This window comes from Setaria viridis, chromosome 9, assembly GCF_005286985.2.
Source record: "Setaria viridis chromosome 9, Setaria_viridis_v4.0, whole genome shotgun sequence".
In the NCBI taxonomy this organism is placed as follows: Eukaryota; Viridiplantae; Streptophyta; class Magnoliopsida; order Poales; family Poaceae; genus Setaria; species Setaria viridis.
Window position 1 is genome coordinate 3,944,526 of NC_048271.2, and position 27,516 is coordinate 3,972,041.

At 47.2% G+C, this 27,516-nt stretch overlaps 4 protein-coding genes and 1 long non-coding RNA gene across 9 annotated transcripts; 3 read left to right on the forward strand and 2 right to left on the reverse strand.

Annotated features, from left to right (window-relative positions):
• Positions 1 to 894: 894 nt before the first annotated feature.
• Positions 895 to 2,990, reverse strand: LOC117838368 (uncharacterized). Its single transcript, XM_034718372.2, has 5 exons — positions 2,831 to 2,990; positions 2,014 to 2,256; positions 1,645 to 1,918; positions 1,456 to 1,533; positions 895 to 1,355 (listed from the first exon to the last, which is right to left on the reverse strand). Exons 2-5 carry the CDS (start codon positions 2,247 to 2,249, stop codon positions 1,308 to 1,310), a joined length of 636 nt encoding a protein of 211 aa, XP_034574263.1. The 5' UTR covers positions 2,250 to 2,256; positions 2,831 to 2,990; the 3' UTR covers positions 895 to 1,307.
• Positions 2,991 to 6,571: 3,581 nt separating this feature from the next.
• On the forward strand, positions 6,572 to 7,904 carry LOC117838369 (uncharacterized). The gene is made up of 2 exons (XR_011896980.1): positions 6,572 to 7,257; positions 7,492 to 7,904. It is a non-coding gene; the product is annotated as an uncharacterized lncRNA (long non-coding RNA).
• Positions 7,905 to 18,968: 11,064 nt separating this feature from the next.
• Positions 18,969 to 24,428, reverse strand: LOC117837597 (pentatricopeptide repeat-containing protein At4g21300). Of its 5 annotated transcripts, XR_011896988.1 has the most exons (6): positions 21,716 to 24,428; positions 21,021 to 21,162; positions 20,537 to 20,655; positions 20,176 to 20,433; positions 19,633 to 19,957; positions 18,969 to 19,523 (listed from the first exon to the last, which is right to left on the reverse strand). XR_011896988.1 is itself a non-coding variant. In XM_034717309.2 (2 exons), the coding sequence occupies exons 1-2, from the start codon at positions 24,404 to 24,406 to the stop codon at positions 21,536 to 21,538; spliced, it is 2,778 nt and encodes a 925-aa protein (XP_034573200.1). In that variant the 5' UTR covers positions 24,407 to 24,428; the 3' UTR covers positions 21,264 to 21,535. The 5 variants fall into 5 exon arrangements, 1 of the variants encoding a protein (XP_034573200.1); XR_011896990.1 differs by having other exon boundaries at positions 20,176 to 20,655; positions 21,021 to 21,131; XR_011896987.1 differs by having other exon boundaries at positions 20,176 to 20,655.
• On the forward strand, positions 19,375 to 19,948 carry LOC117837599 (uncharacterized). Its single transcript, XM_034717312.2, has 2 exons — positions 19,375 to 19,557; positions 19,775 to 19,948. Exons 1-2 carry the CDS (start codon positions 19,375 to 19,377, stop codon positions 19,946 to 19,948), a joined length of 357 nt encoding a protein of 118 aa, XP_034573203.1.
• A 13-nt stretch (positions 24,429 to 24,441) lies between the features above and the next one.
• Positions 24,442 to 27,502, forward strand: LOC117837598 (uncharacterized). Its single transcript, XM_034717311.2, has 11 exons — positions 24,442 to 24,743; positions 25,178 to 25,366; positions 25,493 to 25,546; positions 25,785 to 25,895; positions 25,975 to 26,037; positions 26,105 to 26,359; positions 26,495 to 26,641; positions 26,720 to 26,747; positions 26,843 to 26,913; positions 27,045 to 27,104; positions 27,205 to 27,502. The coding sequence occupies exons 1-11, from the start codon at positions 24,495 to 24,497 to the stop codon at positions 27,271 to 27,273; spliced, it is 1,296 nt and encodes a 431-aa protein (XP_034573202.1). The 5' UTR covers positions 24,442 to 24,494; the 3' UTR covers positions 27,274 to 27,502.
• The last annotated feature ends 14 nt before the right edge of the window (positions 27,503 to 27,516 follow it).

The following is a 27,516-nucleotide window of genomic DNA, read 5'->3' on the forward strand; positions in this document are numbered from 1 at the left end:
TTTTTAATTTCATCTCGGATGGATACAAACTTTATATCAAAATTATAGAGATCAATGAGATATTAAACTTTGCAGTTGACAACTTTTGCATTTAAGATCATTTAATAGCTCCAAAATACATTTTAGAAGAAAAATAAAAATGGAGAAAATATTTCCAGCCATCACCCGCACTTGGAAATCGTTTCTAGGGGCGGGTGGTGACGTCACCCGCCCCTGCTAAATGGTAGCCTATATATGGTGGCGCTCGCGGGGACTTAGCCAAATTTTTTCTTGAAAAATGTAGACGTTTAACATTTGAAATTAGGGTTCAACATTTCGTTCAACTTTTTTTCGAAAAAATGTTGGTGAACATTTTTTTATCCAACATTTTTCCAGTTGAAATGTTGAATAGACCATCATCAGTTGGATCTTGGTGGCTTTGAAATGGATCAGTTGGATCTGGTGGCTTTGAAATGGAACGGAACTGCGAAGCTAAGCTTTATATCATCAGCTGGACCTTGGTGACTTTGAAACGGAACGGAACTCCGAAGCTAAGCTTTAGCTCAAACGCTTATCCATCTTACAGCCGGTAGACTAGTAGTAACAGGGTTCTCTAAAAAAAATAAAAGTAGTAACAGGGGGAATGTGCTTGATAGGTGATAGCAGCATAAGATCATCTAGAAGTTTTTTCTCCAACAGAAAAGATAAAGAGGTGCTGCCAGATCCTTCACCGCAGCAACCGGCGGAGGTAACAAATGACGCATCAGCTGAATGACTCATACAACAAATAGCACATCGACTGAAGACACATACAACGAATATGAGGATGAGAACAAGGAACCTTTGCCAGCCTCAGGAGCTCAGGATCAGTGAATCCCTGACCCCGAGCGCTGCTGCAACCTGAGCAAGTCCAAATTGCAAATTCAACAGATCAATTTGATTAAATGACCACCAATCCACCATATATCCTCCAGCAAGCTGGTCACTAGTACTGTATCAGAAGATGTTTACAACAACCGAACATCCTGGGGTTTCCAGACAACACCCATTTTCAAGTTGCATCTCGCTATCAGAAACTGGCCTAATATACTCTTTCCCCAACATGCATAGTGCTTTTTTTTAATAATTTCTTCAACGAAAGGAGGACTTAAGTACAGCAGGGGCGACAGAACAGCTAGTAAGGTAGAGTAGAACAGCCATTGATAGCCCCCCTGTTGAATTTGATGCTGAGGTTTTGTCTAATTGAAGAAACAGCATTGCCACCTAACTAGAGATTTTTTTCCTCCAGCTAAAGTCAAAAGTCCAAAATTCATACTCTGACACCACCTCTATTCTGAATCGCTCTCCAGGCTTAGAGCCTTCAAGCCTCTAGCCCTCTGCATGATGTTTCACTCATGTAAGTAACAAGCATTCAACGGAACAGAGGTAGAATACATGCTTCTTGAAGCAAAACAAATTTAATTGTATCCAGGTTACCTTTTTTGAACTCTTCTTCTCTCGAACTTCATATCTCTCATGTGACAGATCTGACAACCAAGCTCCTGGGCTCACCATCTGTGATTATACCGCAAAATGAATCAGACAACAGTGTAAAAAAACAGAGAGCACTATAACAGCAACAAAGAAAACAGAAGTTGAAATCAAGTTTTTGAGCTTGATCATTACAAGCAAGCACTTCTGCATCAGCTTGGGTCTTTTCTTTGGCCTCTGTGGGAGCTTGCAGCCCTTCATTGCCATGAAATCCTCCTCCTTCTCCTTGTTAGACAATGCAATGAAGAACCTTGGCAACGCAGTGGTTCCCTTGTCCTCTGTTAAACCACCAAAATCGAACCCATTCCCCTCAAAAGGAAATGGAGAACCCCTAGTGGAGTAATACCGGTCCTTCTCTGGGGAGAGTGCCATTGACTGCTTGTACTCGTTCGCTGGTGAATCCGATTTCCTGCTCACATAGTAAGGTATTTTGAGCACTGTACTAGGGCACCTGCTGGTATTGCAGCGGGCAATTCGAATAAAGCCTGAATACACTGAATCTACCTGCGTTGAAGGGTGCTTGGGCGGCGTGGCGAACGAAATGGTGCAATGTCAGCTCCGAGAAGAGGCCGGGTTGCACGGGGCACAACACGTCTAAGAACTTCAGATGGCGAGGGTGATGGTGAGCCGTCATCGCGCGTCTTGACACAGCGCAGCCGCTTCCGGCTTCCCCATTGCAGGAAGAGGTTTGGCTCGCTGGGAGACCTCGAGGGCCTTGAGTCCTTCACCTCCTGATCCATCCGTACCCTGAAAGTGAACGCAGGTAGTTAGGTACCGAGTAGAAACTTAAGTCAATGGAGCAACTTCGGATCAAAGTTCCAGTGGATTTTGGGAAGAGAGGAGGATGGGCACTCAAATCAAAGCAAAATCTTGCCCCGAAATTCATCAAAAAAAAAATCCTGCCCAACACACGAAGCAAGTGCCCCCTCTCCATCCAAACACCTAGTGCCCTCTTATCTTACCATCACCAGCTAGAATGAGAAAAGAAATAGAACTCGATCTTATCTGAGCACATCTGCTTTGCACAAGGACTCTAGAAGGGGGAACGGAGCATGCACTAGAACTAGAAAGCGGAGAAAAATACTTGTTTTATTCCAAAACAAATCTAATCCTTCTCTTCAAAAGGTATCCGCTAGCTGATACAAGCAAATCAGACGCCCCCAAGCAGGGGCAGACCCAAGGATGGCAATCTTTACACAAAAAAACGAAGTTTGCCGGTTGTAATACATTTGCAACTTCGAATTGGGTCAGATCCGAATACCAATAGCTTTGGGGCGCTCAGTTTCGCACAGCGGGAAGGGACGAGATGGGGCGGACGTACCGGGTGGGTGCTCGTCGGCGGCGAAGAGCCCGGCGAAGACGGGGCAAAGGGCGGCGCCGCTCGCCCAGTCGGCGCCGCAAGGCCACGAGAGAGAGGACAGGAAGGGGCAGGCAGGCAGACTGAGAGAGAGAGCTGCACGGGAGGAAAACAAAAGATTAGGGGTGAAGGCGCACGCGGCACGCCGCAGTCAGCGACGCGCTCGGGCCGTGTCGAAGTAGTTCTCGTTCGGCCCAAGAAGGTCCCGTTCGAATAAAAAGAAGCCTGGCCATATTTGCCGTGTTGGTTGTTTGTAGCACTCGGCCCAACGTTGGATTGGGGCCTGGTCCGTTCGAACAAAAGCCTGATCTGACCTGTGTGCGTGGGGGGCATCTTCCAGCGTGATCAGAAATCTAGGGAATCCAACGAAGGAGAAAAAAAAATCAACCTTCACATATCCTATAAAAACCACCCGGAGATCTAGAGAATTTACAAATCACAGGGCAACTCTACCATATATCACCAAAAAAAATCTGAAATTTAACTTATCACCTAGCACTGCTACCACATCACCACGCACCTGTACAACATCACTTAGAGAGACATGTAATTTAACATATCGCGCTACCATATCAACAAGCAATGCAAATATAACACATTCACGGCGCGCGACACCAAACAATCATGTTAGGCAAGGATCATAGCAATGAATTACTTGGGAGACATCTCCCAAAAAAAACACTTGTGGCCTGTTCGCTTCAGCTTATAAGCCGGCTGAAAAGCTGAAACGGCTGATTTGTTGTGAGAGGAAAACACTGTTTGGTGGCTGATAAGCCGGCTGAATAAGCTGAAGTGAACAGGCCGTTAGTTTTTAATGTTTCACAGGTGCATTAAGACTAAATCGCTATTATAGATAGGCAATGATTATAGATTGTAGTAATATCATGAACTGCAAAAGCAAAACAAGCCACATGAGATATCTTTGCCAATTTGAACATTGTCATTAATATGTCACTAACCTAATAAGTGCACATCCAGCATGGTACCCTGATTCCAATTCATCCTTCACAACAAAAAAGAAGAAGCTTAGAGCAATGATAGGCTGATATCTATGTCACGTTAGCTAGAGAATTTCAAAACTTGTAAATCAACCTAGCTAGAGAAATATAGAAGTAAGATTTCACGAATTCAAAAAGTAACTGAACAATTCAATCAAATCAAGTGGTGCAGTGGTAAAACTTATAATTAACAATTTGGGCAGCCGCAAGACTTTACTTCGGGTCAATGACTATTGGGTGAAGATGTCTCTCAAATTTCTTTGGCCTGGCAGTGATAGGCGTCCAAACCAATAGACTCTCGAGATAGGCAGCTCAACATTTACAGATGTAATCCTCCATAGGATCCTCCTTCTCTTAGGCTTCTTATCACTACCATCCACCATCAGGATGGAAAACTTGGGCTCCATCGCCGGCAACTGTTCTTTCTTAAGCTTCACAGCCTCCAGAGATCTTTGGCTAGGAACTTCTTATAATTCCTCCACATATTGGTTGCAGGATCAAAGTTCCACACAGAGATGTTGACATCGCCAAGTGGCTAGGAATGATCAATGTACACAAACTTGATAAAGCTGACAACATAGGCCATCATCCTGGTCATGGGAAATGCGTCTGATAGCTCAAACCTGGGTTTCGTCCACCTCTCGTCAGGCGACCTATGAACCCAAAATCCACTACTGCACCACCGTCAGCTAGGGCCAATTGCAGTGCGCGAGTCGCTTGTGCTACCGCTGCAGCTGCCCAGCGCAACTGCTCAGCTGCAAACCCCAAACAGCTGCAACCTGATCACTAAAGCTAATGACTTGCACAACAAACAAATACAGAACCAATAGTTTGTATAGTAAAAGAACAGTCTCACTGTTCTGGTTGTTGTATAGCTGCAGCAAGCTGTTCCGAGCACTGCCGACATCGGCGGCGAACAAATCCTGAAACGACTGCTCTGGGAGGTTCCACCTTAGCACATGCTATCGACACTGTTCGTCCGTAGGTGCAGGCAGTGACCAACACAGACAACATCCTCCGTGCGCCGCTCCATTTGCTTTCATGCCGCAAAGCACGTCATAGTTGACTCGGATGTACAAGGCTGAGATGAAGTCCGGGGTGGAGTCAATGAGGCAGGCCTAGAGGGTGAGCCCCTCCACCACCCTCTGGCCATGCACTTTGCAGCTGGAGGACTTCTTGATCGGGCAGTTGATGTTCGTCCACTCCTGCTGTAGCCACACAGGTTGCACGGGAGGCCTTTTTCATATCACGAAGCGCTTCAACTCGAACGAGGACGACACATATTTTGTCAGCGCGAGCCATAGATGGGGGAAATACCGGGCTGTGGCCGCAACCACGGTTTTCGCACACGCGGCGGTGGCTATGGCTAGCGCACGAAGTTGTACGGTGTAAGAGGATGAGGGACCCACATGCTTCGTTGCATGCGGGATTCACGTGGATCCAACAGGTGGATGGTGGATGTAGTGTCAAAAAACATATTGTGACACGCGAATACAACTTTTTTCCCATTTTTCCATTTATACTCAAGTAAATATCATTTATGCGTATAGGTCATGTGCATTAGTTGTTTAACAACATTTGCAAAAATTATGACAAACATTATACATATAAATTGTATATATCATAAAGGTTGTGCTACAAAATTTATTGTAAGGAAAAATACGCATGTAAATTGTTTGTATAAGTTATGACTTTTTAAAAATGAAAATTTGAAGTTGTCCTTTAGAATTGCACTTGGAAGTGCTACGCATAAGTTATGCATTCCATTAAAGTTGTGCTGAAAAATTATCTCATAAGAATTTTTAATACGAAGTTATGTGTATAAGTTATGATATTTCAAAAAATAAAAAGTTGTTGGAATTTATTTTCCGAAAACTAGAAAGTTCGAAGAAGTGTAGTGGGCTGTCGGGAATCAAGCAGCCCTCCTGGTGAGCGCGCTCCATTAGTGTTGGTGCTGTTATATATCAGCGAACGTGATAAAAAAAAACCCCATAGCATTGGTGCTGCTATATATCACCGAAGGTGATAAAAAACCCACTGTTGCCTTCATTTTCACCCAGCAGCTTCCTCCGCCTCGGCACAATGAGTGGCCCACTCGAGGTCATTCTCCTCCTTCGGTCCTTCCTCCCGATGAACACAATACCACCGCCTTCTTCCCCCGCGCCGCCATCCTCCTCCATCTCCGGTGGTAGGAGATACCGGATCCGCTGCCCCATCGCCCTCTCCTCCAGTTCACACTCCTCTCTTCTCATTCGCCCCCCGCACCAACCTCCTGCACTGTCTCCGACGGCTCCTGCCGTCAGATTCGTCGCCACCGGCCGCCATCGCTCTAACCCGGCTCTGCCGGGGAGCTCACCGCTATGGCCCTACCTCCTCCACCGCCCATCGATTGTCCTCCACCACCTGCGGCTGGCGGCACCCCGCCGCCTCGCCACCACCTCCGGCTACCTTCCACCCAAGACTTCCCCTCTACAACCGGAAGCTCACCGGCGACCCTAACACCATAGCAACCTGAAACCGAACCCTAAGCTCCTAACCCTAGCCATGGCCTCAGCGGCTACGGGAGGAAGACGACGGCAACATTGCTCGGCCATCGTGGGCCGTCGTCCGCGCCTTCATGCGACAACTTGCAAATTTGTCGCCTTCACCCATTAGCATTGCCCGTGATCAGAACAGTTGGCCAGGAAACCAGGTATAACCACGCGGCAGCATATAGCATACAGATACTCGAGGACCATCCCAACCAAAACGCGTGGACGTTTCGTTAGTTCAAACATTCCTCCGATCGCTCTAGCCTTCAGCACTCCGCTGGCTTTGAAAAGTGAACCCAGATCGCTGACTACGAATTTTGACGAACCCTGGACGAGTCATTTCTTGACGCAAAGGAAGAGGACACACGGTCAGGCAGAAAATCCTCTAGAAGAAGTCGAGACTCGTACGGCGCGTGCCCCCGGCCGATTCAAAAAGTTCATCTCCGTATGACGCAGCCGGTCCGGTCCAAACACCGAAAGCAACGAGGCCGTCAACGCTTTCCATCACCGTCTGGGCTTCGTTCCGTCCGACCGACGCCACACCTCACGTACTCCCTCAAGTCATCATCTGCGTCCCAGTCTGTATCACATGCTCTGCTGCAGCTGAACAGCCCTGCATACTTGGTGGAGGGGAAAGGTAGGCGACGGAACCAACGCAACCTCTGACCTCTCTTTTCGGCAAACCATGGCGTCGTGGCTGTTGCTCCGGAGGATCCAATCTGCTGGCCGTCTATCCGGCGGCCATGGCCGGCTGCTCAGCTTCAGGGGCGGCGAGGGGCTCTGCCGTCCTCTTCCCCCGGCGGGCGAGCCATCAGTCTGCAGCAGTGCCTACGGGCAAATCAAGACAGACACCAGGATCACGGTTTGTTCCTTTCCTCCCTTTCTCAAGTTCAATTCCAGAATCATAGGACCTAGTTAAATTTCGGTTTTTCATACCTTCCAAGAAGAAATGCGTTCAGATAATTTCATCTGGACCATTTCTGTGTCTTCTTCTTTGCGTGTATGTATCCATCGTTTCTGCTGAAAAGTCTTCTGATGCTTATTTCAAAAAAAAAAAACGGTCTTCTGATGCTTGCTGCTTGCGATATACGTGCAGAACCATGAGCCACATCTCGACAGGTTTTCAGATCCCCAGGTTGCTCATGAGGACCGTCAGTTCATTCAGTTCTTGGACAGGATGCTGGATGCGATGAGGAACCCTCAAAGTCTTGCGCTAATACAGCGTGGGAGGCTGGCAAGTGGGCTGAAAGCATTGGATGATGACATATGAGCCAAGTTCCCTCTGCAGACATACAAGAGCCGAATAAACGTGAAAATTTGTGTTGTGTAAAATGATCCTGCTGTGTTTTCTGACTAACATTGCACAAGTTTAGTGTGTTGAGACTGATGCTGTTTAGGTTCATTCCTAGTGGATGAGAACATCAACTTACTTGAAGCAATTTCATCTCTGAAGTGGGAACTGTTTTTCAATATCAAATTGCCAATAATCTATAATAAATTGTAGGCTTACCTTTGCTCAAATGTTTTGGCCAACTCAACGGCCAGTAGAAGCGAAGAATACATCATCTGCACTCATACTTGTGCCTAAGCTTTCATGTTGGCAACATGCTAGCAACTAGCACTTCAAGCATCCGACAACAATTATCACAGGCTCACAGGAAGACATCTGAACATGCCAAGCTTCTCTTTGAAAATGTCGATATCAAATAATAACTTTCCACATTTTTTTCCTTTGGTCTTTCGCATCTTTTAATGCTTGAGATCAGGTAGATATCCCTAATTCCTTACTGGCTGCATTGCATATGATGCTTCAGATGACAACAAAGGGTTGGCAAAAGAATTATGCTATACAAAATAAAGTATTAAGTTTAATTTAAAACTCGTACCTGGAGAAACAAAAAAGATAAATTATGTTAAGGGGTAAATTGAACCAAATTGCATAGTTTAGGGGTAAACTGAACCAAGAAATAGTTTAGGGGTTATCCAGACTTTGTCTATAGTTGAGGGAAATAATTTAAATTTTTTTCCTAAGTTTAATAAGAAAGAAAGACATATAAACTAGGAACTGCAGAACTTGCACAGGAAAGTGTCACCATTGGCCACTCATGAATCGAATGAGCTTGCACACTGGTATCAAGGCACCATATCACATATCAGTGCAAAAGAAATGTAGGGACAACACACGGACCTGTCAGCATGCCATGGAACAATTTTAATTTCCGTATAAGTGTTTGAACAGAAGAAAGAAAAAATAAAGAGAAATGGAAATTTTATTTCCGATGACTTCTAGGTATATCCTCGCCATAAATAGGGATGAAAGCAGTCGGGAACAGTTGGTTTTGATTTCGTATTTTTATTCAGGAACAGGAACGAAATCGGGAAATCTCGGTCGGGAAAACGAAATCGGATATACAAGATATCGGAAATGAAATAATTCAATCGCAAACACATCGAGCAAAAACTAGGTATTTCACTCTGATGATCTTTTCATCTATGTTCTAACAGTTTGTACTGTTTAGGAGCAAGCAGAGAAAATAGGATTGGAGGAATAAAAATACAAGACGTGAGGTGCCTACAAGATGGGTTGATTTGGCTGACCATGGTAAAGAAGCTGCACAGCATATTTGGCTGCTGACTATGAAACCTGTCATTTACGTTGCTAATGTTATGTCACAGAACAAGACATTCAAATGTTGCTGAACCTGATAGCAATCCTCGTGTCAAAGAGGTGGCTAAAGCAGCATCTGCCGTCCTGTCTGAGACCCTACGCATCCAACGCCGCCTTTTGCTCGATGCAGCCACAGCCCAAGACTGCAAGTCCAACCGCAAGAACCCGCCGCCGAGTCGTCCTTTTCGTTCACCGACGGCGACAGCGCGACTGTGATGGGCAATTGCAATTTGCACCCCACGGCGCGCCAGCGAGTCAGCGCCGGCCGCGTCAGGAGCGGATTGACGCCGGCGACCCCTCCACGAAGCCGCGAACGAACCATGCTCTCCCCATTCGTGGACCGGTCTCCCTGCGCACTCGCCGAACGGCCCATGGGCCATGGCCTTGACAGACTAGGCGACAGGGAGGAGGGACTTGCGGTTGGGAGAACATATCCTGTGTTACCACCCATTAGGGTGTTACCGTGTTACCAAGTCCAAAATACATGTCTACAGTGATCGAAACATTCCAATAAAAATATGAATAGATAGCTCATGTCATATTATACCATCATGAAAAATTTGAGATGCAAAAGAAACTTATACAAGATGCAACAAAAAAGTGAAATCGGCACATGAATAGTGCTACTTGCAACTATTCATCACAGACCCGCAACCCGCTACTGTTTATGTGCCGATTTCATTTTTTGTTGCATCTTGTACAAATTTCCGTTTCATCTCAAATTTTGCATGATGGTAGAGCTATCTATTCATATTTTTGTTGGAATTTTTCGAGTATTGTAGACATGTATTTGGGATTTGGTAACACGGTAACACCCTAATGGGTGGTAACACAGGATATGTTCTCTCGCGGTTGGCACTTGGCAATACCACTACTGTCCAAGGATCACACACAGATCACCACTCGAATCAGGTCTCATCTGCACATCATGGTCTGCTAGTGCCATCCGGCCCGCTGACTGCTGGTTACTCCAACGTAAACTGATTACTGCGGACAAAATCAAACAAACCGAAACTCCCTCTGCACGTCATGGTAAAATGCTTCTACTTTGCTACAGCCTACAGCATGGAGTCTACTAGCAAAAGGGTTCAATCTGCCAGCAATCTGACACACAGGCGTTGCCTTTCCATGCTCTCTGTTTGCATTCGCAGGACCAGGAGCCCACATCTCCGCAGGTTTTCCGAGGGAGACAAACTCTACCACAATATACGAAACCATACAAAATGGAAAATAGCAGATATACAAAATGAAACCATCAACTCAAATGAAAGGGCAGATATATAGACATCATCAGCGAAGCATAAGAGGACTCATCAACTTGCAAACTGAGCATTCCCAAGTACCATAGTTGCCACCAGCATTCATTAATTTTATCCATATTAAGTCGACTTGAAACTTGTTCAGCTGTGTAGACGACATAACATAATAGCTAACATTAGACTTGTTCAGAATATTACATAGTAGACCATCATCCCCCAGAAGATCCAGAGGTGTACTGGATATGGCTGCTATCATTCAGGGAGCGACCAAGAGTCAGTCGGTGTTGAGGGACAGCTTCAATCTTCAGGTTGAGATAACTACCAATCGCCTCTCAAAGGGAAAGAGACAGATCCACAGTCATCTACAATCAAAACAATTGATGATTTGAGAATTTCTGAGATGGAACACACCAGACATACAGATTTAAACTAATAGGCACCACGTAACAGTTTCATACCACAATAAGTTGGACGCGATTAAACTATAGTTTTATAACACCCAAATGACAGAGAAATGGGCACTTGAAAAAACCAATTAAGATCGACCGGGTCTGTCCCAATTTTTGCATCAGTCCAAATTATAGATGTGGTTCAACACTTTTTAACCCACAGAAAATACATATCATATCTACAACCGTACCTAACAAAAATTTTCCCCATCACCCACCATGGATGGAACGTCTACCGGAACTACTTCTCTCAGGGTGGTTCTTCTTCGGCGGTTCCTGCCTTCCCTGCTTCCACCGCCACCCCCGACGACGACGACTTGGATCTTCTCTCCCAGACACCATCGCATGTACTGGCGGCCCCCAACCTCTCAGCTGGGAGGGTGCACATGGAGAACCTGGATCTCAACTCCCAGGGTGAGGGTTTCCCCTTCCTCGACGAGTACTCAGGTTGCCTGCAGTGGGAAGGAGGTCGCGGCGACCAAGGGCTACCTCGTCTTGGACCGAGCGGAGATGGCGGCAGATCCGGCACATTCTAGCCTCCTCAATAGCTTAAACCTGAAGTAAGGGAGGATGTTCACAAATAGGAATTTGAACGTGCGAACGGAATTGCAAAAGACACCGATAGGTAAGACCAACTCTGACACATCGGTGTTTTATTATGTCCATATCCTTTATTTCTTAAAATATATGTTTGTATATTTATATAGTTGACAATTCATCCTATCACATATTTACCACAATTTTCAAATGGATGGCTTATTTTATAGTACATAGCCAGGTGGGATAGTTCTCTAAACGTGCACATCTATACGGTGAGTAAATATACTTTGTTGTACGTTCCTTTGTGATTTTACAATATACGATAAATCCCATCACACAAGAGCTTTACTTGAAGTAAAAACTCACCTTATGTATAGGATGCTATTACGATGCGGCGTAACTTCTTCATCGATCTTTTGGCGCACGAAGTGAATGCCTAGAAGACAAGACTACCTGGCATTGTAAAACATTATCTTTGGCGCATCACAGGCAAAAAATTAGGATAGATGGGGGTGGTCCTTGGATGACCTGTCGTACCATGCTTTGTTCAATGCCATAGCTACGATTATCTATATTCGTACTTGTTTCCACGTGATTATTTTCCTGCTGAATCCAATGTTGAAAGTTGTTCAAGTTGCTGTTGGAGCTTGCTAGAAACGAATACAATGTAAAGGTGATTAACTATCATATATCGTTTAGGAATTGGTCACATGATTGTTCTTTTGCAAGTTAAGATAAAAAAACATCCAAGCATACTGTCCTTATGTTATTACTCATTGCAAAGTCATTTTTTGTTTCACATTGGAGGCATTTCAAAGTTATTACTCATTCCAAGGTTGTATGACTTAATTAAAATATAGTGTTGGAATTAGCTGAAACCTTGCAGAAACATAATGCATTTGTCCAGGAAAAAAATGCAGTTTGTAGAAGCAAATATTTTACACGATAATGTTTGATGCTTATAGACGAAATTTGTTTTGCCCGCAGCAACATACGGGCACAATCCTAGTTAAGATAAAAAGGAAAAACAAAGCTTAAGTTAACGAGTTGTGCCTACATAAACTCAGAAGGTACCCTTAGTTCATTATCTCGCAGCCTAGTATAGACAACAATGTGAAGTACGAGAATTTATAGTAAAATTACTGATATAAGTTTGAGAATCATACAATTTAAGTGTACAAAAGTATTATTGTATCAAGAACGTATATTCAGAATCACTTGATGTATGCATAGTTCCATCTTCTTCATCCTACTCTTAACTATTTAGGTGCCCAGGTGTTGCAACGGCTTCTAATTTCCTACACCCCCACATAATTCATTCTTCATATGATGAGAATGTGAATTAAAATATGACATTTATTGGTACTAGGGTTACTCTTGATAATACAACCAATTTTGCAATGACATGAGGACCTATGGTTAAACAATACGCTGTAATAGTTTTGGGAAAACAATGGTCGATTACCGTGGTTTGCACTTTACTAAATCAACAACAGGTTACGTATAGACTAAGTAGCACCTTTGTATATACAAATTTGACCAGTGGCTGAATAGTACCTGCTTCAGACAGATAAGGGAAAAAACAACAATACAGGTTTCAAAATAAAAATGGTTTCATGTCAAACAAGAGAGAGGAATTAAATGGGTTAAAACGACAGATTTAATCAGAGAAAACAAGTCGCAAGATTGTCCTTAACAACAATTTTTCACACGTACAATCCCATCTACGCGAGCGGAGGAGACGAGCCCGCTGGGCTCTGCAGCGACGTGCGTACTGGTGCTGGTCCTCCCTCGTCGTCGCGCTGCCGTGTTCCGGTGCAGCCCCCGCCCTGCTTGCTTCTTTTCTCCTCGGTCGCCGGCGAAAAGAGGTTTGCCTCCGGTCGCCCTTGGCAGAACGCGCACTGCATACTGCGTGGCAGGCGCCAGGCGGCCAGCCCCGACCAGCTGATCTCTGCCTGCCTGGCCTTTGCGCAGCGCCCATTCCCCCCTGCCCGGCTGCCCGCCCCTGGGCGGCCAAATCTGGCCATGTGGCCTTGCAGCGTGCGCTGTTTCGCCAGGCTAGAGACGGAGGGAGATCATGCTCCGAACGTTCATGGACACGTCTATCTACCTAGGATTGCTGCTACAGGTTTGGTTTGAATTGGTATACGTGAGCGAGTCTAGCTTAGGAATAACAGCGTACATTTTTTTTTTAAAAAAAGAAGAAAATAGCAACGTGCATATACGGTGGATAATGCATAGCCAGCATAGGGTACCTTATCTGCGATCGAGCCGTTTGAAGTTTTAACTGCGTATTATACGGAAATATCAGCCACGTACGTGTAATCAGCCGTTGTCGTGTCCTGGCTACGTACGCTGCTTCGGAAGAAGGCGTCCGCTGCGGTGATCGCGTGAGCGGCAAGGCCACGTGGCCGGGCGGGCGGTTGGCAGGGATCAGCTGGACAGGGCTGGCCGGTGACGACGCTGCATGCAGCAGAGGGCGCGGCAGGATAGCGCGTCGCGCCAAGGGCGCCCAGACGCGAATCCTGTTTTTCCGGCGACCGAGGCGAAAAGCAACCGCCCCCTCCCCTCCCTCGCCCGGCGTCCGCTTGCCATTCCCGTCTCGTCTCTCGTGAATGCGCGCGGCGCGGCGCGGTTGGTGGCAAAAAGCAAGCAAGGTGGCCAGGCGGGGGGGTGCGGGGTGCGAGCCGTGCTGCGTCGGTGATCCTGCGCCGGGACGGGCCGAGCGGCACACGGCACCGCGCGCAGGCGGCGAGACGGTGGTGGCAGGAGCCCGGCCGGCCTGCTGCCCCGCTGCAGGCGACGACGCGGACCACCACGTCGCAGGTAGCGCGCGCTCTCGTCTCGTTCGCTCGCACGGTCGCCCTCGCCCTCGCGCGTGCATGTAGCCACACGTGGCACGCGGCGACACGTACCAGATCGAGGCGCCGTAGCCAAGATGGGATGGGAAGGCTTCTTCTCGAGTCTTGGATGCGGTGTCCTCTTCCTGGCTTTTGTCCTCTTCTCCCAAGTCACGGCCAAGAGGGGAGCGAGGGTTCTACTATATTTATCTCCTTTTCCCCCTTTTGTTTTCATGAAGGAAATTACTGCAAACTTAGGCTGTCTGAAGCCCTGAACTCCTATTTTTTTTCTTTGTAAACCATAGCTTATCATTTTGGTGCATGTTTTGCGATGGGTGGTCTCAAAAATTCGAAAAATAAATTTGAACACCAAACGATCGATGTCCTTGCCACGTACACGTAGTTTGATGAGGCTTTTCCTCCTTTTTGAAGGTGCCAGTTCCATTGGATCTGAAAAGCACACCTTTTACATTGGTAAAAGATAAAAATTTACAAAACAGTTGCTTGTGGTATGCTTTTGGTTAAACACATGCGGGTTAATTCAGACGTTGGAGTTATGTGTTGAAGCGGTTTTGCAGGAGAGGGTCTTTTATGCTGTGCTTGTTAGGAAGGAGTAGCACTGGTTTTGAGCTTCGTTTGTAAAATGGTAACCCTAGTCATGGTGTAATACTCTTACATTATGGTTTCTATGAAGCTATAGACTGCAAAGTCTGTTACCCAAAAAGATAAAAATTAAAATTACACGACTTGTTCACTCGATATACCATAAAGGTGCATGTGCATGCACTCAACATTAAAGAAAAAGATCAAAACCCATCAGATAAACATCTCCTGTTACTTCCTACACGGAGACAAAAAGGAAAAAAAAAATCTGGAACGGCACATCATCGATCTCTGCCTCTCTTGCATGTTTTGGGGTTGTTCAGCTTTGCTGCCATTTTTTTTTTGAAAAAAAAGCTTTGCTGCCAACTGGTCCACGCAGGCCAAAAGGTCCAGCACTGGCGTGGAAGAGCCGGCGAGCATGAACGGGACCGTAGCCGCTCTTTCTTTTTTGAAAATGCACCACGAATCCTTGAACTAGAAATGTCATCCAAGTCCCTGAACTTTGAAAATGCACATTGAATTTCCTAACTTGCTAATTGGTTCACATGAGGTCCAAATCTTCGTAACCCGCGTTAATCCACCTACGTGGCATGCTGCATGTCAGTTTTCTCTTCCTCACCTCTTCCCCCACCTCTCTGTCTTTCTCTCTCTGCAACGCTTGTTTGGCTGCCCGCGCCGCCCCCTCTTCTCCCCGAGCCGACCCCTGCCGCCTGCCGTAGCACCCCTGCACCTCGCGCCGCTCGCCGCTGGCACGGGTGCCCCGCGGCAAGGTCAATCGGTCGCTCCCGACGGCGTGTAGGAGAACGAGGCCACATGCGATGCACGCGGCAGCGCGGAGGGCCCTGGGCGTCGTCCCAGTGGCCCGGGCGTGGACCACTGGTTGCCGGCCCATGGAGGCGCTCAGCCTCGGAGGCGAGTAGCTCAACAACATGCTGGGGAGGGACACTGGCGGCAGCGGGTGGCCCGCGGCGAAGCGGCGCGATAGCATGGCTGGGTTGGGCGGTGGCCGATGGCCCGCGGCGGAGCGGTGCGATAGCATGGCTGGGTTGGGCGGTGACCGGTGGCCCGCGGCGTGACGGCATGGCTGGGGGAGGGCGCTGGACGGCGGCGGCCCGCGGCGGAGCGCGCGCGATGGCATAGCTAGGGAGCGACGTGATTTCAACGAGCAGGACCATGAATCGGAGTCGGCGCGAACGAGCTTGATGCGACGGCAGCAAATCGAAGTGGTCAGCGGTGGGAGAAAGACTTGGGTGAGCATCGTGCGGCTGCCATCCTTGCGAGCTCCACTATTGGTGCCGGTGAGAAGGCAGATTGCACGAGCTCGAGCGTCGCCATCAAGGTTCTGAGGTGGAGCGCCGCCGCCGACGCCGAGGGCCTCGTGGTACCTCCGCGTCCCTCGTCGATGCTGGGACCGGAGCAGCCTCACCCGCTGCAACCTTCCACCCCTCTGCTTTCTTACCTCCGCGCGCTAGCCCCCTCCCATTATCCTCCCCTTTTCTCCTCCACCTCCTCGGAAGGGCCCATAGGGCAGCGGTGGCCGGCGGAACGGAGGCCGACGGCTGCGTACCGGAGAGGTAGAGCAGCGTGGCCAGCAGACGGCGGCAACTGGAGCCCGAGGTCGAGCGTTGTTGTCCACCGCTGCCGAGGGGCTCGAGTGCCTCCTGCCAGAGATGCAGATCTCGACGACGGATAAGGAGAGAGGGGTGGGCCTGGCATGTGGCCCAGATGTCAAGTCCACGTCAATGACACAGTGCCACGTGGGCAATTTAACACATGTTATGTTGATTTGGACCTGACGTGAACCAATTAGCAAGTTCAGAAATCTTAATATGCATTGGCAAGAGATCGTGCCAATGTGCATCAGATGTATAGTTTGGACGTGCCGGTGCCTTCCATTGCTCTGCTCGGTTAGGGTGTTCTAGAAGTTGCTCAAACATACACCTACACCTACAAATTTGTTTTAAAACTCCAAAACATCTAAAATATGATTTTTGTGATGAATTTTGGCCCTTTTAAGAAACTGGCCTATTTTCATTTTATTATGCACCCATTTCAACACCCATGACTGAAGTACCCAAATCAATCCAAGAGAGTAAGAGAAGACCGAAGCAAGGGGAACGCAGGAGTGTGGGAGCTATGCTGCACAGTGGCACAAGAAAAAGCCCCTCCGAGCAGCCGCAATGTATAACCGTGAGGGTGGTGCTAGGAATCTGACACGTAATGAAGTTGCCAAACTTCTCATTCCTCTCTAGTGTATAGTCACACAATATTATATAAAAATTAGGTCCTGCAGAGAATAAAAAATTCATCAAATAACTTTCATCTCTCCCCTTTCACTCACTTAGGATATCCGGAGTGTAGGAATAGGGATCCTAAGAAGCTTAGGACCGACCCTACACATACCACAGCCGGTCCTAGGAGGGGATCTTAAGGTCAAAAGGCAAATACCCGGACTCAAGCCAAAGGCTCGGTCTCAAGGAAGAAAAAACTCAACGAAGGACGGTGTGGGGGCCACAGGGTGCGCAGGAGGGCGTGGCACAACTCCTGCATGTGGACGGTTGCGCGGGTGGACGCAATTTTTTTATCCTGAAGCGGGACCCACTCCTAAAGACCGGTTCGGTCATATACATAGCAGGCCCGATCTCATCCCACCGTGGGGCCTAACATTAGGACCGGTTGGATCCTGTACACATCGAATGTCCTTACCCCACCACCTCACTCAGAGCACCCTCCTTCCTAACGTGAAGCGTCGTGAGAATCTTTTTTTTTCTCTCTCCTCGGAGCACCCCCAGATCCCAACGCTGGAGCTGCTCTCGTGAACGTGCGCTCCAACTAAAACATCCATGAGCAGGATAGGATCGGAAGCGCAAGGTGTCCATGTACTGCTGAAACGTTCCCCACATAGCCAAGTACAAAACAGGGAACACAAGAAAAGAAGAAAACTGGATCTTGAAAACAGTACAAAAGCAACAACCAAACGGGAGGAGGCCAACACACACAACATGCTTGGACCTGGTGCGCGAAGAACGGACCGTGGGTGGCAGGTTTCGTTGAAGTTAACATACCAGTCCCTCTTATAGAATATAGATTCAAAATGCGCCAAACCAATCCTTAAGTTTTAGTTACACTAGTTCTTTTGTCCTTAATTCTTAGACCATGCAGCACCTCTTTAGAGTTGTTTTTGAAGCCAGACCAAATGGCCGACCGGGGCAGTGCAGGGTCAGGGTGGCAGAGGTCAGGGGCTTGCTGATTCGTCTCTCTTGCTGGTAGCAGTAGAGGGCGAAGGCGGAGAATAGGGGAGAGAAACCACCCCACTCGTGCATCATGAGTTCATGACTCGTGGGCGTAGGCGGCCCACTTGTCACACGGCCAGAACTACTCCATCACCGCCAAACAAGAGATTTGTCTCGGGGAATTTCTCATACCATGAGCTCTTCCTTATCATCGTGATTCGTGAAGCTTTCCCTGTCCGGCTCGCTTCGCTGCTCAGACGACCGTGTAGGATTTGTCACTCCACCGAAGAAGTCGGAACGGAGGTCTACCGAAAAGAGGCCGAAGTATCATCTCCTCCTGCAAAAACCCGTCTCACAGTTTTTTTATAAAAAAACACCTCCTTTTTATTATTCGATTCGATGCCGGTAGATCCCTTGCGACACTGCATGGGCGCGCAGCCAGGAGCCAACACACTACACACCGCATAACTCGCCGTCGCCGCCTGGTCGTTGCCGTGCTGTACGGGGCCCGCCGGAGACGGCGACGGGCCGGCTCGGCATCGGCAGGCCGCGTGCCCACCCTTGCGCAGGCCAAGTACGTGACCCCACAGCGATATCCACCTGACAACTCCACGTACATGTCGGGGCCCAGCTCGATCCCCCGCGCCGGGGTTGGACGAGGTGACCGAGGACGATCGCGCCGGGTGCGGTGCACGTCCTGACGACTTGCAGGCTGCAGCTGCTGTGGTCCGGGCCCGCGGAGAACACCGTGACTGCTCTGGTGGAAGCGGCACGCGAGGACGCACGTCCCGATGAGCCGGGTCTGCCGCACTGCTGGGTGGCTGGCTCTGGCTGGCGCCGCTGGGCTGGGCGCAGTTCGGTCCACGGAGTACTTGGCCAGCAAAATAGAGTAGGCGTTTTGTTAGTTCGAAACATTCCTCTAATCGCTCTATCCTTCAGCTCTCCTCTGGCTGAGCCAAAACAAAGATTCGTAACTTCGAATTTGACAAACCGTGGACGAATTCTTCTTCATGCAAAGGAAAGGTGCACGGTCAGGGAGAAGTCTTCTATACAAGTCACTCACATGTACTACTCTATTGTAGGCGCGTGCCGCAGCCGATTCAAATTCAACTCTTTATCTTTCTAAAAAAAGGGGAAAAAATTCAACTACGTATGGCGCAGCTGCCCACAGTCCAAACTCCAGACCTCCAAATACCGAAAAAGCGACGAGGTGGTCAACGCTTTTCCATGACCAACGCCACACCTAGCGTAAACCCTCAAGTCAGCCATCTCCGTCTCCGTCTGTATAACATGCTCTGCTGCAGCTGAACAGCCCTGCATACTTGGGCGGAGGGGAAAGGTAGGCGACGGAACCAACGCAATCTCTGACCTCTCTTTTCGGCAAACCATGGCGTCGCGGCTGTTGCTCCAGAGGATCCAGTCGGCTGGCAGTCTGTCCGGCGGCCATGGCCGGCGGCAGCTGCTCAGCTTCAGCTGCGGCGAGGGGCTCTGCAGTCCTCTTCCACCGGCCGGTGATCGATCGGTCTGCAGCAGTGCCTACGGGCAAATCAAGATGGACACCAGGATCACGGTTTGTTCCTTTTTCTCCCTTTCTCAAGTTCAATTCCAGAATCATAGCACCTAGTTAAATTTCGGTTTTGCATACCTTCCAACAAGAAATGCGTTCAGATAATTTCATCTGGACCCATTTCTGTGTTGATACCTTTTCTGTCCCCTTCTTTGCGTGTATGTATCCATCGTTTCTGCTGAAAAGTCTTCTGAGCTTGCTGCTTGCGATATACGTGCAGGACCACGAGCCACATCTCGACAGGTTTTCAGATCCCCAGGTTGCTCAGGAGGACCGTCAGTTCATTCAGTTCTTGGACAGGATGCTGGATGCAATAAAGAATCCTCAAAGTCTTGCACGAATTCAACGTGGGAAGCTTGCAAATGGGCTGGAAGCTTTGGATGATGACATATGAAAGTTCCATCTGCAGAAATACAAGAGCTGAATAAATGTGAAAAGTTGTGTTGTATAAAGTGACCCTGCTGTGTCTTGAGACTAACAATGCACAACCTTAGTGTGTGAGACTGATATTGTTGGCATATACCTACTTGAAGTAATTCCATTTCTTTGAAGTGCTTTTGAATATCAAATTGCAAATAATTTAATACTGAACTACGGTTCGCTAATAAATTGCAGGCTTACCTTTCCTCAAATGATTTGGCCAATTCAATAGCCAGTAGAAGCTGAATAGTACAGTATCTGCCTTCATACTTGTGCCCAAACTTTCATAATGCTTGCAAGTAGCAACTGAAGCAAATGATGGTGATTATCACAGCCTCTCAGGAAGACATCTGAACATGCGAAGCTTCTCCTTGAAAATCTCAATATCAAACAAAAAACTTTCCTCAAATTTTCCTTTGGTTTTCTGCATCTTTTAAGGCTTGAGAATGGCATATATCCCTACAGGTTGCAGGACGTATGTTGCTTCGGATAACGAGAAAGGATTGGCAAAAAAATTGCACAATAGAGAATAAAGTACTGTATATTCACTGGAGAAGCATACAAGCTAAACTGCAGAACTTGGCACAGAAAACTGTCACCGTTACTCATGAATCCAATGAGCTTGTAAACTGGTATCAAGGCACCATATCAGGGCAAAGGGAATGTAGGGACAACGTGGACCTGTCAGCATGCCATGGAATCATTTTTATTTCTGTAGAAGCATTTGAACAGAAGAAAGAAAAAAGGAATGCAAATTTTATTGCTGACAACTTCCAGTTATATCCTTGCCACAAATGAGAATGGCAAAGTTCAGACAATTATCACATGTTAATATTGAGAAGTTTTATTGCTGATGACTTCCAGTTCTATCATGGAAAGTTATTGGCAAAGTTCAGACAATTAACTAGCATGCAAATTTTAATGCAAAGTTTTGTTTAAAGTTATTAGCAACCAAAAAGGAGGCCTGGAACACCTTTATCAAGTCTGAGACTGAGCGTATCCATTATCTAGCATGCAAAGTTACAAAAAGGTTAACTTATACTCACCACTTCTGAAAATGTAAACTGCAGGCAGCTCTCTGTATCACAAAGTGTCCTTCCTTGATTTTCCATAGAAGAGCATATCAGTGCCACAGGGACAAATCAAATTGTCAAAACCTACGATGCTCAAATTTTTTTTTGTCAAAACCTAAAAAAAATAATGACATAAGAACAAAACAAGTTGCATAGAGAAAACTGAGGTTATAAATGGACATATCTTGCCAGTATGATAGAACCTGCAATTCCAGATAACACAACAGCACAACAAAGTAGATTAATGCCTTTAAAATGGCATAGCTCTAGTTCAATGACAGAAAATGGTACTAAAAAATAGCATCGAGGGACTATATCTACCAGAATGACATCCCTATAGCTAGTTTTATACCACTCGACGGGAAAAACGTAAGAAGCTGCAGTTTTATCAATTTTCTATAATAATTACTAAATGTGAAACATAAGATGTTGCCATTTTGTTCACATGCTAGAATAATTACATAACTTTGATGGCTCAATGGTATCCATTATTCCAGTGTCTGATTAAATTGAAGTTTGTGCGTGGATATGCAGAAAGGCAGGAATAGGATTTCACAGCTGGCAAAACAGTAGCACTGCAGTCAAGACAAGTATTTTCATTACGTTAAACAAAGAATGAAGGTGCATAACAAATCCAAAAAAAAAATTCTGGAACTATCAAAGCTGACCTGTGTGCTGTTATTTGGGTGCATGGGGTGACATAGCTCTGGTCTCGGAACATAGCCTTCCTCTCTTAGTTCTTGAAGAAGGCTCTTCAAGGACATGTAGATATCTTCAGAATCAGGGTGGCTTTTATCTGCTGCAACAAATAAATGGCTGCTGTTATTAACATCTACCCAGCTGTATCCAGGTATCTTCTGGACTTTATTATCCTTCATCAGTCTTCTAACTTTTGATACACCATCCCATCGTCCAGCAACTGCATTGATATTGGACATGAGGACATAGTAACCAGAATTACCAGGATCCAACTTGAATAGTTCTTGGGAAGCTATGTCGGCAAGCTCAACATTGCGATGCACGCGGCAAGCATGGAGAAGGGCACCCCAAATGCCAGCATCTGGCTTAAAAGGCATATCAGCAATAAATTCTATAGCTTGATCTAACTTCCCAGAACGACTGTATAGGTCAACCATGCAAGCAAAATGCTCCATTCGTGGTGCAATTTGATATTCCTTAGTCATGCATTGAAAAAGTCGAACTCCTTCTTCAACCTGCCCAGCGTGAGCACAGGCAGATATCAAAGTGAGGAATGTTACATGATCCGGCTTGAACCCTTCCTCTTGCATACGATACAATAAACTCACTGACTCTTTAAGAAGACCATGAGCTCCATAGGCAGCAATTATACTGTTCCATGACACTTCATTCTTATCAGGCATGGATTCAAAAACACGAAGAGCCAGATCCAAGTTCCCACATTTGCCATACATGTCTATCAGAGCACTCTCAGCGAATATGTCTGCCCTTATAGGACCCTTTATGATAACACCATGAATCTCTTTTCCATAATATATAGCTGGTAAACTCGCGCATGCTGATAGGGCAGAAGATATAGTTACACTATTGTACTTTATTCCTTCCATACTCATTTGACGGAAAAGGTCAAGAGCTTCTTCTGGTTCTCCATTCTGTGCACAGCTTGAAATCATTGAGTTCCATGTCACCTCATCCTTCACAGACATCTTGGAAAAGATATAATGGCTAAGGTCCAGTCTGCCACATTTTGAATACATGTCCATTAGTGCACTCTCAACATAACATTTTCCTTCATAAGCATTTCTTAGAACATAACCATGGATCTCCTGACCAAGAGCCATAGCAGCCATGCTAGCACATGCTGGTAAGACACTAGTTACAGTAACAGCATTTGGTTTGATGCACTGTTCTAACAAGTACCGGAACATTTGCAGTGCCTCTTCAATCATCCCATTAAGAACATAACCTGATATCATTGTACTGCCAATAACCACATCAATAGCCCAAGCTGCATCATATACATTCTGTGCCATCTTCACATCCCTGCACTTGAAATAGATGTCTACCAAAGCACTCACCAAAAAGACATCCATGTGCACATAGTTCCTGATAATATAACCATGTACCTCCTTCCCCTGCTTGAAACCATTCAAGTCAGTCAAAGCCGGTAACAAACTGACCAGCGTAACTGAATCTGGTCGAACACCACTCCTCTGCATATCACAGAACAATCCCAATGCCTCATCAAGAAGCCCATTTTGGACACATCCTGAGATCATCCCGTTCCAGGTTACCAAGTCATCCCGTGGAATCAGGTCAAACAATCTCCAGGCATCATCCAAGCACCGGCATTTGGCATACATCGATAGCAATGTGTTAGCCACAGCCACCACCGGCTCTAAACCACATTTCACTGCCAGAGAGTGAAGCTGCACCCCAGACAGCAAATCAGCCTCTGCGGCACACAAAGACAGAAAGCATGCCAGTGTCGCGAAATTGGGCTCACAACCGGATGCCCTCATGTCCCGGAATAAACGCACCGCCCCATCCACATCTCCAGCCTTTATGCATCCGTCCATCATCACGTTCCAAAGCACGCAGTCCCGCTCCGCCATTCCGTCGAACACCTCGCGCGCGTCTCGGAGGAGGCCAGCGTCAGCGTACATCTTGATGAGCGCGCTCCCAACGTACACGTCGCGGCCGAGCCCGATCCCCCGTGCCGTGCGGTGCACGAGGCGGCCGAGGACGACCGCGCCGAGCGCGGCGCAGGACTTGACGACGTAGGGGAGGGTGTGCTCGTCCGGGCGCGGCGCGGCGGGGTGACTCCACATCTTGAGGTAGAACAGAACGGCAAGGCGGTGCTGGCCGTCCGCCGTGAACCCGCGGATGAGCCAGTTCCAGGGCCGCGCGGACGCGGCGGCGCCGCGCGGGAGCGCGGAGAACACCGCGACGGCGTCGCGGAACCGGCGCGCAAGCACGTACATGCCGATGAGCCGGGTCTGGAGCGCCGGGTGGGAGGCGAGGGCGCCCGACGCGACGGCGCGCGCGTGGATTTGGAGGCCTAAAGGGAGGTGGGACGCGGAGACGCAGCCGCGCAGGAGCGCCAGCAAGCGGTCCGCGGAGGGGGCGTTCGCGACGGCCGCCGCGGTGGAGAAGGTAGTGGAGGCGGAGCGGCATGGCCGCGGCGGAGGCTTGAGGCGGCGGTGAGCGAGGCGCATGGCGACGCCGACGGGGCGTCGAGGGCTCGAGGCCGTCGCCGTCGAGGAGGGGGATGGCGAGGCGGCGAACTGACCCAGCGTGCTGCGGTTTGATTCGAGCTCTCGTGGCTTCAGTTCCCGCACGTGCCCTTGGAACCCCCTCACGCGCCGCTCACGTGACATCCATTATCCATCTCGCAGCTCTCGTCTCTGGCAACCGTTCGCCCCGGTCGCCTTCCCGCGCCGCTCACGCACTCCTCCCGGCGCGCCCATGACGACGGTGTCGCGCGCGCTCGGCTCCGCGTTCGCGGGCTTCACGCGGACCCCTGTCGCGGCGCCGGCCGCGACGACCCTGCACTCCCCGTGCGGCTCGTCGGCGCTGCTCCGACACTGGCAGTGGAGCCGGGCCAGCCGCGCCCGGCGGTTCTCGTCCGGCCGCGCGGCACGGATTAGCATGAGCCTCCGTGCAGGAATTGTCGGGCTGCCCAACGTCGGCAAGTCCACCCTCTTCAACGCCATTGTGAGTAACCAAGCCTGCTTGTTTCGCTGCTTCCTGAGGAGGAATTCATGTTGTAAAGAACATTTATTAGCCAGAGATTGCTAGAGGGCAGAGAATTGGATATCGGTTTTTCTTCTCTCGATATGTTCTTTCGGATTCGTGCGCTGGCTTTGTATAGGGTGGAATGTACTAGCATGCATGTTGGGTGGACGTCGATGAACGCCAACTGTTCGACGTTTTGCCACATAGATGTTGTTGTCGAAAGGTTGACACTGTAGGCATGTTTAATTTGTAAGAGTGAATATATTTCACGATTTCTCTGTTGTTTTGCTGCCGCATAAGTTACATTCCTGACTGCTTGCATAAGATGTTTCAGATGGAGAAATGTGTGACATGGATAGGATAGGTCATTCTCTGTAATAATGAAATGCTAATTCTGTTCTCAATGTTGTTAGGTCGAAAATGGGAAGGCGCAAGCCGCAAACTTTCCCTTTTGCACCATCAGCCCAAATGTTGGTGTGGTGGCTATCCCTGATCCTCGCTTGCAGGTGCTCTCAAAATTAAGCAAGTCACAGCAGACGGTCCCAACATCCATAGAGCTTGTGGACATTGCAGGTCTTGTCAAAGGAGCAAGCAAAGGAGAGGTACTATTTTCGCCATTCTCTTCAATTTACCTGCAGGACAGCTCCAACTCCGCTGGCCAAAGTTTATATGGTTGCTGAATGCTGGTTAGTTTATACGTGATGGTGTTAATTTATTGTTGACATCAGGGACTAGGAAATCAATTTCTTTCAAACATCCGTGAAGTAGATTCCATACTTCAGGTGAGTTCTTGTTGTACTTACATTTGTTTGTCAAGTTCTAATGTTTGTTAATTATTCTGTGCCACTCTGCTGGCGATATGTGAACTAAAATTGCAGCCACTTCGTTATCCAGCACTCCCGCTCACTTCTGAGGCAGAGGCTCACTATTATATTTGTTTGTTTGTTGGAGATTGCAAAACACTAGGATATTAATTACCAAGGCTCTAGGAATAACTATTCATTGTGACTGGATCCTCAGGTTGTGCGATGCTTTGAGGATGATGATATTGTTCATGTCAATGGCAAAGTTGATCCCAGGTCAGACATTGATGTTATTAACCTAGAGCTGATATTTTCAGATCTTGAACAGGTAATTTGGTGACACAATCTCCATTTCTATTGCTATCTATGCCCCTGACCAACTGCTGACAGTTTTGTGATAACTGCAGATAGAGAAGAGGTTAGATAAGCTCAAAAAGAGCAAAACTAAAGATGCACAAGTAAAAGTGAAGGTAATACATACATATTATTTTGTTGTTGATGACCTTTTCATCTATGTACTAACAGTTTGCACTTTAGGAACAAGCAGAGAAAACAGGGCTGGAGAAAATACAGGAGGCACTTATGGATGGAAAGCCTGCAAGATCGGTTGATTTGGCTGACCATGAGAAAGAAGCTATACAACATCTTTGTCTGCTGACTATGAAACCTGTCATTTACGTTGCTAATGTCACAGAATCAGATCTTGCTGAACCTGATAGCAATCCTCATGTCAAAGAGGTGGCTAAAGCAGCATCAGACCTGGAATCTGGCATCGTTACGATATCAGCTCAGGTTTGTTGTATGCATCTAAACTACAAGAAGCTTTTGAAGAAATGCCTGTGAAATTACTTTTTTTTTCCTCCCAAACGATGTTGCCTATCTGTATATACTCAAACTACGCTAAACATATCATGGAATGCATAACAGGTTGAAGCTGAACTGGCTGAGCTACCTTTGGAAGAGAGAGTAGAATATCTAAAATCTCTTGGTGTTGCTGAAAGCGGACTAGGCAATTTGGTAAAAGCGACATATGACCTATTGGGACTAAGAACTTATTTCACAACCGGAGATAAGGTGCATCTTCTGTCCTGTTAAAGGTTCTTTTCCCCTGGCCGTCAACACAAAACTTTTAACTGTGTATATTTTTATCAGGAAACGAAAGCTTGGACTATTCTTTCAGGTTTCATTCTTCTTCTTTAAAATTCTTCATTGTAACAATTGCAAGGATTGTAGGAAACTAGGAATTATTATAACTGCATGTAATCTTACCTGTAGGCATGACTGCGCCTCAAGCAGCTGGAGTTATTCACAGTGACTTTCAGAAAGGATTTATTAGAGCTGAAACTGTAAGTGGTGTACAAAGTTTTAAAGAATTTAATGACCAAATTTCAGTTTGCATGTTATGATCTATCACAGTTACAATTGCTGATACTTCATCTATTTGCTAACTTTACAATGATTACTTTCCGAACCTCAGGTATCCTATGATGATTTCGTTGCGGCGGGTTCACTCGGAGCAGCAAGGGAGAAAGGGCTGGTAAACAAATTTGCGTTGCTACACCTTACATTCTTGAGATTTGAAGCGTGTAGTTGAATATACGTTTATTTCTTGTTTAATCTGTCAAATGTGACTGCAGTTGAGGTTGGAAGGGAAGGATTATGTTGTGCAAGAAGGCGATGTCATGCTTTTCAGATTCAACGTGTGACAGCAATAGTAGCACAAAGCTTCAAAATACCGGGACTATGTACAAGGCAGATTGCAGAATACAATTTTCCCATACTATGACAAATTTTTTTGGCCTTATGACACGACTATTCATGTACCGGCATTGTTCCTTTTCTTATGAGGGGGGAAAATACCATGATTCACTGTTAAAGTATCATTCGCCACATTTTGAGAAATATACCATGCAATGCAAGAGTTCTTCAGTGTAACTTCTCTAAGAATC